The 12,665-nt window shown below is 38.9% G+C and overlaps 1 protein-coding gene across 1 annotated transcript; it reads right to left on the bottom strand.

Annotated features, from left to right (window-relative positions):
* Positions 1-200: 200 nt before the first annotated feature.
* On the bottom strand, positions 201-12,351 carry LOC146001233 (uncharacterized). The gene is made up of 4 exons (XM_083138535.1): positions 12,077-12,351; positions 7,311-7,481; positions 4,672-4,813; positions 201-2,992 (listed from the first exon to the last, which is right to left on the bottom strand). The coding sequence occupies exons 1-4, from the start codon at positions 12,088-12,090 to the stop codon at positions 1,367-1,369; spliced, it is 1,953 nt and encodes a 650-aa protein (XP_082994661.1). The 5' UTR covers positions 12,091-12,351; the 3' UTR covers positions 201-1,366.
* Between the last annotated feature and the right edge of the window lie 314 nt (positions 12,352-12,665).

A 12,665-nucleotide genomic window follows, 5' to 3' on the forward strand; every position in this document is an offset into this window, starting at 1 on the left:
AATTTGGAAAACAGATTTATTTATAATACAATAGTGAGATATATTTACAATTTAGAGGAATGAATATTAATTTTGTCAATGTTAAACAGGAAAAACGGATGTGTTTGAATTAGCAAACACATTTCGTTAAGCTTTCTGAAAACCTGAAAAATAAAGATAAAAGAGGAATACATTGCTAATATCCTACTGTTGTGTGTTTATTTCATGAGTGTTTGTTCTGGATTACAATAACAAGGAAATTGCAAACAAATTGCACGTACACAGGTTTTTTTGTATAAAAAAAACGTGTCAGCAGTTACAGGTGTACGTTAAAGATCGTCATAACTGACACAACCACGATACAACTATCGCCTATTTTCTGCGTACATCTTGGTAGTGTGAGTATTTGTTTGCCATGATCCTGTTTTTTCCACTCTTTCAGATCGCTGCAGCAGTTACGACGTATCTTGTTATATTGATGCAATTCCAGGAGGGAGACCGCCGTGAAACAATTGCACATCCTTAAGTTGCCGAGCAATCAGTGGAGGGGTTAGAGTATTTTTCCTGGGTTAACAGAAAACAACACCTTGCAGGCATTAATACCTATTTTACCATCAGTTTCAAGTCAGGGCAGTTATTAAATTATATCAAATCAAAATAAAAGTTGGTGTTATCGATTAGTACAAACAGTGATTCCTTACTGTACAGAAGTAACTATCTGGATAATTATTTAATTACATGTTGTTTTACTGTTGACATTTTTAGATCGAATCAGTGAAATGTTGGAGCTTCATGCCAAATTGAGCCTAAAACGTGAATTTGCAAGTAGCTTTAATTTTAATTATACTTACACGTACATGAGTCAATGGTCGATTCAAGTTAGATTGTATATCTTCCCGACACATGATATAGTGATAATGTTAACGCTGTCTCCTTGCAACCGATAAGTCATAAGTTCAAGGTATATTACACAGTCGTTAGGATCTCACTTTAAGATGTAAGCCCAGTTGCAAGTATCTCAGCACAAAGTAAACTTACTATAAACTCTAACAGATTTAGATGTGCCTATTGTATTATTTATTTGTAGGCAACGGAATAATTCAAACTGACGGTTCAAAACATGTGCGGAGTATAACAATAAAATCGCCAATTAATGTAAGAGTAAAATCGAAGGATCAATGAAATTGACAAATGAACTTGAAAAAGGCAATCTAAGAGGTGTTTAATCCACCACTAATATTTGGTATGTGACTAGAATAAGATACGTTAAATGTTTAAATGTGGTGTACTAATGTAAAGAAATTAAGTTGATTAATAAATTACGCAATACAAATCCACATATTTTAAAAAGCAGATACTTAAGGTTCATCCGGTAAAAGTACGATGTTTAACTGTCTTCTTTTTTCCTTTTTGTAAACTTGTCTTTGATATTTTCGAAATTCTTCCTTTTGGCGTCAAACGCGACAAAGATGAAAACACCATGTAGTCCGTTGAGGATGACAAAAGGGTACCACAGAGCTGGAATGTCGAAGAATCGAGCTACGAACCCTGTGCACCAGGTCAGTCCCATAAGCAGCGCCAGTTTGAAATATATCGAGACCCTGGTTCTCTTTCGAAGGACGGTGGAAGAATGTTGGGCAGAGATGTTCGGCCTTTGTATCGTCTCCACGAAGTTACTTGCCTTCTTGCTGATGTTGACGAGAGTGACGAGGAAAAGAATCACGTTGACGCTCAGAAGAATGCCAGAAGGAAGAAGGAAGAACATCCCGTGGACCAAGGAGTTTCCCAGAAAGCAGACTTGCGTGCCTCTCTCTGGAAACACCCCAGAAATGGTTTCAGACACTTCCAGAACAATGGATGTAGCTACGATCAACGCAGGAAGCAACCAGGAGTACAAGGAATACCATGTGAAGTGGTCTCTTGTGGTTGCCAGTTGGGGTTTGGAAAACGTCACGCAGACGTCGATACTGATCGAGTTCATCCACGCGAAACAGGCCAAGTAGAAATAGTGCAGGAGCACGGACACTGTGATGCAGACCTCCTCAATGCTTTGCTGGTCGATTCCGAAGAGGAAGATGACGTGCGTGATGAGTAGGGAGCAGGACAAGCACAGCAGGTTCTTACCTCCTGACTTTCTAAGATCAGACAACAAACAGAAGAAGATCACGTGTAAAACGAGGCATAGAGAAGAGGCAGAAATCACTATGATGGTGAGTATACTAAACGCTTGCTGATGGAGCGTTTCCTCCAGCAAGTCCTCGCATACGTCACCAGAATAATAATCCTTTGTGGAAATTCTGTTGATGGACCCTCTCAGTAGAGACTTGCTGCCTAAAACTCTGAATTCTTCTCGGTGGAAAGTCCTGCAATGTACCGGCTGACAGCGCCGCAGAAGAGGGTCCCACAGCTCGTTCATCCTACATCGTGTCCAGCTGAAGTCTAGAATTACAGCGTACGACACTCCAAGTCGAAATATATTGTCATCCTCCTGATTCAAGTAGTCCCAGCAGTTGATAGAGTCCTGAGGCACAAAGTTACACACAGCACAGTAAGGATTTTTGTACAGTCGTCCTTCACCCACTACGTACAGCGAGTAACCATTATTGCAAAGCTCTTCCACAGAGGAGTCATTCCACTGCACATCACAGGAACTAACTGAAGGAGTGCACCGCCTACCAAGAGCAAGAGACTCATCCAAATCAAGCAGCAGCCTGCAGGATGAGTTTCCTTCGGTCCACAACAACTCAGAGGGAGTGTACGTGGCCGTGTGGAAGAAGTTTTTCCCCGGAGCCTCGTCGCACGTTTGGGTAGCACGTAGAGGTATCAAGTCGCTTTGGTTGTGGCAGAAAGCACAGTACGAATTCCTGTACGTGGTGTTGCTTCTTCGGCTTAGAACCGGCACATCGAGCACGTACGAGTACTCTTCTTCAGGAACTGATACTGTCTCGCATTTTCGTGCAACCTCAATCTCTGGATAATCGTCGGAGCAATGGCCTACAACATACACCATACTCTGCAGAGAGAAAGAAACGACTCATTATATGGCGACAAGTTTATCTAAACGGAAAACAAAACGTGTTTCTCGTCTAAGGATATTAAGCCAATCGTAGTGGTCTGACGACTACAAAATGTCCAGTATTTTCATTATTTAACTCGCATTTCTACCTCTCTAGTTTAATTGTCATGATGAAGTAGATTGATCAATAAATATAACGAATAAGAAAACATCAAAACTAAACTTAAATTATGATTCCAAACCAGGACCGTTGTTGACTTCGTGGTAGGTACGGAATTTTCATAAATGGGGATATGGCCATATTGGAGGATCGTGACTCTCATTACACTATCTAACTTTTGTGTGTGTGTGTATGGGGGGTGGGGTTGACTGAGACAATGGGAGGGAGATATAATCTAAGGTCATTTCGCCTAGTATCATTCTGTGAAGTTAGGTTAGCCGTGTTGTTTTCGAATCCCTGGTGAATCTGTGATAGTTTGTTTCCTTATGTGCACCATCAGATAACCATTCCATGTCAGGATTAACTTGTATGTGTAGAACACGCTACGGAAAATGCCGGAAGTTTTAATTCGATTTGGCTGTTGAAATTGTGACTGACCCAAAGATGTTTATTTACTTAATTTATTATTTATTGTGTAATTTTGTGTTTAATACGCATGATGATACATTTATGTTGTTATCAATTTGTATTTTGTTATATTTTGCGAAAACGTTGTGTTGAATTAATATGATGTATAATTAATTATGATCACATTATTGATAATGTCAAATTACGATGTAAAAATTTCTATATACCTAGGTACATTTTGAGCATAGCAACGGAAAGGAAAATAAATGACTGTAGATGTATAAGTGACTAATATATGGAAATTTTAAATAGTGACGTCCTAGTTTTATTTGAATTTATCAAACTGTAAGCAGATTTGGATAAAGGGAAATACTAGGATGTTTCGTTGAATTTAGTAAAAAGGGTTTGCTTCAAAATCAATATGGGTGCGTCAACATTGAGCTTACATGCATCCTTCACTAAAAAGTACGGAGACAAGAGCCCCTTAAAAACAACAAAAGATAATTTGAACCAATAAATTAAGAGAAGATATGTCTTTATTTACAACAACTATTATGGAGAGTACTCCTTATCACGAACGTCCATCTGAGAGCTAAAAAAATACTTAGATAGAAACAGGTTGTAAATGGCACCTATAACACACATGTAGACAAAACACAGACAACACACAATCTCACAGAAAATGTTACTGGCTGTGAGTCTGAGGCTTGAAACACAGTTTTCAGCGTTTAATGCGTGGAAGAGAGTTTAACATTGGATTATGTTCCGAAAAGGCCACTCTTTACAGCCTGAAACTTTAAAATGCACTGAAACAGAAACGTTGAGTCAGTGGTAACATGGGCTTTTAACAACGCATTACATTTCCACTCTCCATATATGTAACCGCTTGATTGATAAAACAAATTAATCGATCAAGCAATTTAATATTATGATGAGTGAAAAGATGAGCAATGAATAAGCATTAGGAATATTTTCAAGAAAATATAAATGCATAATTTCCTATTTTTATCTGAAGACTGGAAATCCATGTTAGCCAGTGATTTCGACATAAACCACAATACAATGGTTATTCTGCACTTCTGGACCGAAAATTGCTTTTCATACTGACCTTTCTGAGAGGCCGGATATCCGGGCACGTGAACCCAGCAGTTTCTGCCGGCCGACTGAACTTGTTTGTCACTTCCTCTCCCTTCTGGAAATCCCAACAACAATCGCCGAACGTCATGCACTCCCCATCGCAGTTACAGGGCCTGCAAGGCGACAATAGGATGTCAGAACAAACTATGGCGATTAAGCTCACTCTGAAATACTATTATTTGGGACTTATAGAAAAAACTCTGAAATTCATATACTTAAAGCGCGTTTGACTAAACTGTTGCTCTTCCCGCGATTTCTCTTGTCCTTTCTAGCAGAAACCACGCGGCGTTAACTTCAGGTTGTGGAAAGACCAGTGTGCGAATAAGCTACACGAGAATTCACTACACTAACCACTCCCACCAAAATTATGTGAAACGAACTTCATTAATCCTAAATCTTTCATATTTTATTAAACTTTATAACGTGGCAACAGCGTATACGTGAGCGTTGCTACTCGGCTTCCCATTCGCTCTTCTCTGTCCAGCTGAAGACATTTCGTCGCTTTCTATTGGCAGAGGAACTGTCGAACGATACTTAGCGCGGGAAAAGTAACAGTTTTTACCAAATGCGGTTTACACCCTATCCTGAAAAACAAGTATGCATTATCTGGTTTGTGAGTACAATATCATAGAAATGTTAGGGCTCCTTTCAATTATTCAATAACGTATGATTAGAGCTGAGCCGATACCACTTTGAACCGATACTGATGCCGATACTCTTACCGATTTCCACGGATACCGATACTGATGTTTGAAAATTGCAATTAAGACGTTGATTGAAAAAATGACGGCGTATGACCGTAATTTCAGTTGGCACCCAACTACTGTAAAAATGACCGTATAGCTGTTTTTAAAATATTAACGGTGCCACGTACCGTCGATCGTACCTTAGCCTAAGCCAGCTTAGCACAGGCGAAAGCAAAATATACCTAGGGCTAAGATTTGAGGAGCTAACGTTGGCCAAGGAAAACTCAAGGTTTACCTACTACAGAAGGAATAAACCGAAAATATTCTGAAAGACATTTGCATAATACAATTTCCACACTGAGTTAGATTTTTCTTTCTACAATTTCAGCTATTGGTCATATATTTTTGTATTTCCTTCTTTGTTGTGACTGTCATAAGGACTTTGGGCTTCTTCTTCTAAAGGCTTCTACTTCTAAAGACTTCTTCTTCTAAATGCTTCTTCTTCTAAAGGTTTCTTCTTCTAAAGGCTTCTCCTTCTAAGGGTTCCTGATTATATCTAGAAGCATGTATTATTCTTGAAATTCAATCATCTATCTGCATACATGAATTCTTCTTGGATTACAACCATTTATCTGCACACATATATTTTCCTTGGGTTACAACCATTTATCTGCATACATATATTCTTCTTAGGTTACAACCATTTATCTGCATACATATATTCTTCTTGGATTACAACAATTTATCTGTATCTGCATACATGAATTCTTCTTGGATTACAACCATTTATCTGCATGCATATATTCTTCTTGGGTTACAACCATTTATCTGCATACATGTATTCTTCTTGGATTACAACCATTTATCTGCATACATGAATTCTTCTTGGGTTACAAACATTTATCTAAATACATGAATTCTTCTTGGGTTACAAACATTTATCTGCATACATATATTCTTCTTGGGTTACAACCATCTATCAGCATGCATGTATTCTTCTTGGATTACAACCATTTATCTGCATGCATGTATTCTTCTTGGATTACAACCCTTTATCTGCATGCATAAAAATCTTCTTGTATTACTACCCCAAATATCTGTATGCTTCCCTAGGGTCGCTGCCTAGCTTTCTGCGCCACCTACTAACCAAATGCAAAAAGGGGTAATCAAAGGGCGCCGCCAATCCTGTGCTCACTTTGATCGGGGCTGCAATAGATGCTCCTGAACGAAGTGCTTGGGGGCAACCGAAGACTTAGCGCCACACCGGGACAAAACAACCAAAAGGTTTAACGGAAAATCTCGTCCCGTTAAACAATAAGGACCCAGAATCGTAATCACATTTCGACTTCTTTAATCTCTTCGTTTGATCATATATGTTATATGTGGCGATCGTTTGATCCTTTCTCTTTGATTTCACTTCATCATTATACTGAGTTCATAAATTAAGTCAAACACGATTAATTTCAATATTTACAATCACTTTTATTTAGTTCTCGCACTCATTGTTCCTTTAATCCACGATCCTAATACTTTTATCGCGTGCTGCCATCTGTTGTCCACTTTATATTACTTCGGCGCTACGTTTGGGTGCGTAACAACGGTTATTACGTAGTTAATCTAACTCCTGCAATTTTATTGATTCAATTTTCAAAAGTTATATCGTGTTTACGGAGAACACTAGTGCATTTTCAAGTCATTATCTATCTTTGTGCACGAAGATATTCAAATTTAAATTAGAAACAGTCTAGTCCCATTTTGTAAATTAACGGACAAACTGTCAAATTTTAACGGTACAATATTGTAAAAGCTTACGGTGACTTTTCTAACAGTGCAACTACAACTTCGCTTCGCGGAAGGGTCACCAATCAAGGATACTTCCTGAGCCTGAAAAGTATGCAAAGTAGTGAGACTCTTTGCTAGATACCTGGAGTATACTTCGCCGAAGCCACTACCAGTGGAGCACAGCTGCTCAGGACAGAGACTTCCAGAGGAATCCCACCGTTGGTCCAATGGGACCGAAGATGCCCATTCTGCCGTGATGTGTCTCAGAGAGATGATGATGAGTAAGGAACAGTGGCTCGTTGAAACAGACATTCTGCAAGAAAAAGAGGTTTATCATCAGAGTCAAGTCAAATTTTCCAAATTATATCAAATCAAAATAAAAGTTGGTGTTATCGACCTAACTTTACCTCACGAAAATTTAGGACAATGATTTTTTATTAACGTTAATTATAAATATTACTATAATCATTAGAAATTTGCTTCTTAAACTTTTCAATTAAATCTTTTTAAGGGTTAACGGTATCAGATATTCATTACCATATTTAATCAAGCTTTGTGATCATTCTCGTAAGCTAGATCTGAAGGATGACGTCACAGACCCGAATTTTATGTTCTTTCGGTCTATTGAAAGGAAAAATGGTATTCCCTCTCTAAACCTACCAGGTTAATGTAACTTTGCCTCCCCCCAGCGATTTAATGACCTATAATAATGTACTGAAATGAAGCACCCGGAAAATCCTGGAAATTGGTTGGAGGGCTGCGGGGGTGATAACTTCTTTCCTTGACAACTCTTGACAACAACTTAACTCCTTCCTTCATAACAACAATAATTATTCAATTAACTAATAAAGGACATTTAAATGAAACAATCTTCGGTGCGAGATGTAATGTGGTTCTTTTTATAATAACGAATTAAATCTTATCGTCAAGATCGTGTATCCCAGTGACACTCTGAAGTACAAAGTACAATCTCAACAATTCAGTAGGAAAAAATAGGATTTACAACTTCCTCACACTTCAAAACTAGGCTACATGTGTGACAGAGTTACTTCCTCGCCACATTACGTCACATGGATGTGTATGTTAACAAAAATATGTTATGTGCTTACATGTCGCGACACGTGTCACGTAAGCATTTGGCTGCAAACTAAACATTTATGCAAAACTTAGAGAGAATATGTGGGTGCAAGATGTTGCTTCACTTCATAGGCAACTGGCAGGGTTTTAGAGACCCTGTTTGATTTGCGGCTTCCATGCAACGAGCAATAAAACCTTACCTTTGACCTTTACAGAGTCACTTCACCATGAAATACTCGGGAGTAAAGATTTCACCGTTATGCAACAAAGGAATTTTAGGCACTTGTGCAGCATATTCTAGATCGAAACCAGGCTCCGCAAGAAGAACTGCACAGCTACAGAATCATCAAAATAGTGATGAAAATGTTGTGTTTGAAAATTCGCTTTTCATTGCACAATGCACAGTACACACCGATTTCCCTTACAGACATTAGATGTTGCTAACATGAATGAGACTATCCATCAGTCTTCCCCCAGTAGTTATAGCCTTAGAGATTTGCAATCCTTACTTCCTGCAAACTTACACAGAAAAAAATATCCTGAGCTTCAGGTAGAGAAGGTTCCATGACAGCTGCATACCACACATACATTTCTGATGTGATCTTACGTTCTGGTCATGTGTATTTAACAGCTTCTTGCTTTTCCATCTATTTAGGGGTGTGAGGGATGACCCTTTCCAAAGACACCCAAATGTGTCCCTTCCACATAGTGCATCCTGGGCCGCATTTTGCAGACTAGCAAGGCTTTGGCGTCTAGACTCATAGCCAATATAATCTTCTGTGGGCTCGTGTTGTGTCGTACCTGATTATCACTTCATCCATCACATCACCGTTCATCCTCATCTTCGCGATTAGTTAAAAGTGGCAGAAAAGTGAATTAAAATAAGTAAAATCAGGGGGTGGGGCACTTGCCTCCCTCAGATATCAGGAATATCTTTATACAATTCGAATGATGTAATTGTAGCGTGTACACATGATTGCTGCCATGAAATGCAGCAATAAAGTGGTCCCTGTTTGATATCTATGCATCGTGAAAAAGTACAAAAGACAAAGATTTGTTCATTATGATTCATGATAGATGTTTACAGAAAGGAAACCAAGCCAGTAGGATAAAGTTTATATTTAAATAGTGGACTCAAGTTTGAACTTCACAACAATATGAAGGTGTTTTCAATTCAATTTCGATTTTATGACTGAAGGGCAAGATAAGAAAAGAATAATCCACCCCTCAGTGTTCGAAGTGGAACTTCCTAGGTGAATGGTGCTTTGCCTAGTTTGGGGAAAGGTGGGACATGCTTTTATGGATTAACATGGATAAAATGTAGTGGGTGGGAAGATGCCTATGCAAATTATTCTAGTGGGGGATGCCTCATTAGAATTTCCTCTACGCTCACGTCATCCGCAACACAAACGACATATCGCTAGATAGAAAAAGAAAAAAACCCTCAGTAAGGGTGGGAAATGGTCAACCCTTGGTCATAACTTCCTTCATTGCCTTGTAATCAAGGGGTCCCCGGGTTCGATACCCGCTGAAGGCATATAGTGGTTCGGATCCCAATTTAAACTTAATGCCCACCCACGATTAGCCTTTCTGTGCATAAAGTGGACTATAAGCAAACTCAAACGTTGATCGGAAACCTGCTTGGAACCAATATTATAAGGTGGGAAGGAAAAATCAGCAACTATGTTGATTCCACCATCAAGGCAAACACTGCGCGGAAGTAGCCACTGTCATAAGAATCACAAATCTATGCACGGCTATTTCCAGACACATGGCAACGTTTAGACCTTCTGTAGCGCTTTATTGAGCAAAGTTTTATCCTTCCCATCTAGGAGAAGCAGCTAGGAAGACACCTGTTTTGTTTACTGTTCAATGTATTGCGTCACTCTTGTGAATGCGATAACGTAAAGACAAGAACTTCCATATTTTTTTTTATATCTGCGCAGGTGGTTTTACTAAACAATGTATGTTTGCGAATTCGGTTTGTTTAAAGCGTCGAACGCATGTGAAAAGCAAAGGGAATGCACTGATGCAATAATCTGTGTTATACGTACCCTATAGAGGCCCTCCCCGATGGTGCAGTGGTAGCGTCGTCACCTTGTAATCAAGGGGTCCCGCGTTCGATACCCGGTGGAGGCACATAGTGGTTCGGATTCCACTTTAAACTCTAGGTCCAGTCCCGATTAGCCTTACTGTGCATAAAATGGACTTAAAACACTAAATCAACGTACCCTTTAGAGAGAATATTAATTTCAATAATTATTTTTTATAAAGTGACATGCTGTGTATGTGGTCAATGATATTTATCAAAACCTTACTACCTCCTATGACCCAGTCTTGCTAAGAAGAAAGCAATAAAAAAATATAACATTGGCTACTAAAACGGAAATCAAAATCCCCTCGCCTCCCCTCCCCCTTGGACATGCCATTATATCTTTATTAATCAATTTTTTGCAAAAATATTAAGTGATTTTTAATGCGAGTTACCATACTTACTGACTGTGGCGTAGCAAGAGGTGGGCGAAGTGGGCCACCGCCCGAATCCTCGCGTCCCATGGGGATGATACCAAAAATGTAACAAGTAGATGGAAGGAGATGGATAAGGCTATTTTCTCGGGGGTAAATAATTAACATTCTGTTTTATCTGGCTTTAAATTCTAGTTAAACGTTATAATATGAATGAATACGTCAAATCAGGCACGTAACAGACAGGTGGGCGGGCCCTAACCCTAAGAGCCCCCCCCCAAAATGATGATGGCGAGGAAGGACAATCTGAAGTGTGTATGGATCCGGTCGTAATCCGGCCCCGTTTAACCGAACAATTTGATTTGATTTTGCTTTCAAAATTGTTAAAATTAAATAAATTGCAATATAATTAAGTAATGCATCATATATTAATACTTATGGAAAGAACTGGCATGCATCTCGTCGCCTATTTGTATTGTGTACGAAACCTCTGTGGTAACGTGTAACCCCCCTTACCAACAAAATGTGTCAAATGTATGTTACCAAGCGAGAATTAAAGAATGAATGGGAACATCGCATTCTAATATCGCCCAGGGCCTGGCGATTATATTGCTACGCCACTGCTGATAGAAATTAGTTTTCATAGTGTCAATAAGTCCAGTTCGTTGTTTGTTCCAAATGCGCGTATACGTGAAGAACACTTTGTTTTTCTAAAGTTGGCAATGCGGAACGACAACTGACAGAATTGGTTAAAATTAGGGCTGATCCCATATCGATGCTTGAAAATTGTAATATTAAATGCATAAATTTACCAAGATTTTTATTTTAAAATATTGAAGAATTAAATCAGAATATTAATTAAACAATTGCGAATTTTCCTTTTCGCATAATTACCAAGATAATGAGAAAGTGTCGTGCGGCATTTTTTCGGAGCCCGTGAAAGACGTAAATACCGGGAAAGCATCTGCCAGTATCGGTACATTCCTAGTTCAAATCTCTGTAAAATTAAGTTTCCAGAGGTGCACTTCAGAACCAGACAGTGAATTTTTAAATTAATTTTCTGGCAGTAGTAATGCACAATGTAAAGTAGTAAGCTGTGAAGTCTTTAACATGCTTCAAGAGAAAAGCTGCTATCCTCTAAAAGTCATTATTTCGATAGTAAGAACCAAGTAATACAAATAAGTAAGCACTGAATTAGACGTGTTCAAAATAATCAACAACATATATGGCCATAATGCGTGTATTAAATATTCAATGCTTTTACTTACTTTCAACTAACCTATAAAATAGACACTTCATGAGCATAGTTTCTCACTAATTGGTAACATATATCCAATCTGCGTCACACACGAATACACGACTCACCTGTACGTACCCATCTCGAGCAACGTTAGCGGTATATGTGTATATAACAGAGCACGTTGCTGTCTTTTGTCCACGGGTGTACATTCGAGCACAAAGACGCCAAAGATTATTTTAGCGCTGCAATCGTTTCAGGTTAATGGCTTCTAAAGAAAATTTACAACGTTGGAGCGTAAAAACGAAAGAAAACCAAGCTAACATTTTCACGTGGGATGACAGTCCTTGTCACACGGCTTCCGAACGCTTCCCATGCCGTGCAGGATGCATCGAAGCGACGCCCGACACTAAAACAAACAACGGATTGAAGAAATAAACTCACCAGTTCTACGAATGCAAGAACTTTGGAGCTGGTGGTCAACTCTGTGGCGACGATTTCTTTATCGTGGTCCACGCCAGCGGAAGTTAGTCATGTAGGATTGGTTGCGACAGAATTTCCTGATATTTAACTGAAATGTTACAAGGTTGAAATATAGCTCAAGGACAAAATATATGCCAACAAGCAAATGCGCAATTTGCAATTTCAATAGCATCACCGCTACTTTTGCGTCATTATCAATATCAGTGGCGTAGCCTAGGGATTTCCGCAGAAGGG

The sequence above is a fragment of the Lepisma saccharinum genome, chromosome 17 (genome assembly GCF_977018435.1).
Source record: "Lepisma saccharinum chromosome 17, izLepSacc3.1, whole genome shotgun sequence".
In the NCBI taxonomy this organism is placed as follows: domain Eukaryota; kingdom Metazoa; phylum Arthropoda; class Insecta; order Zygentoma; family Lepismatidae; genus Lepisma; species Lepisma saccharinum.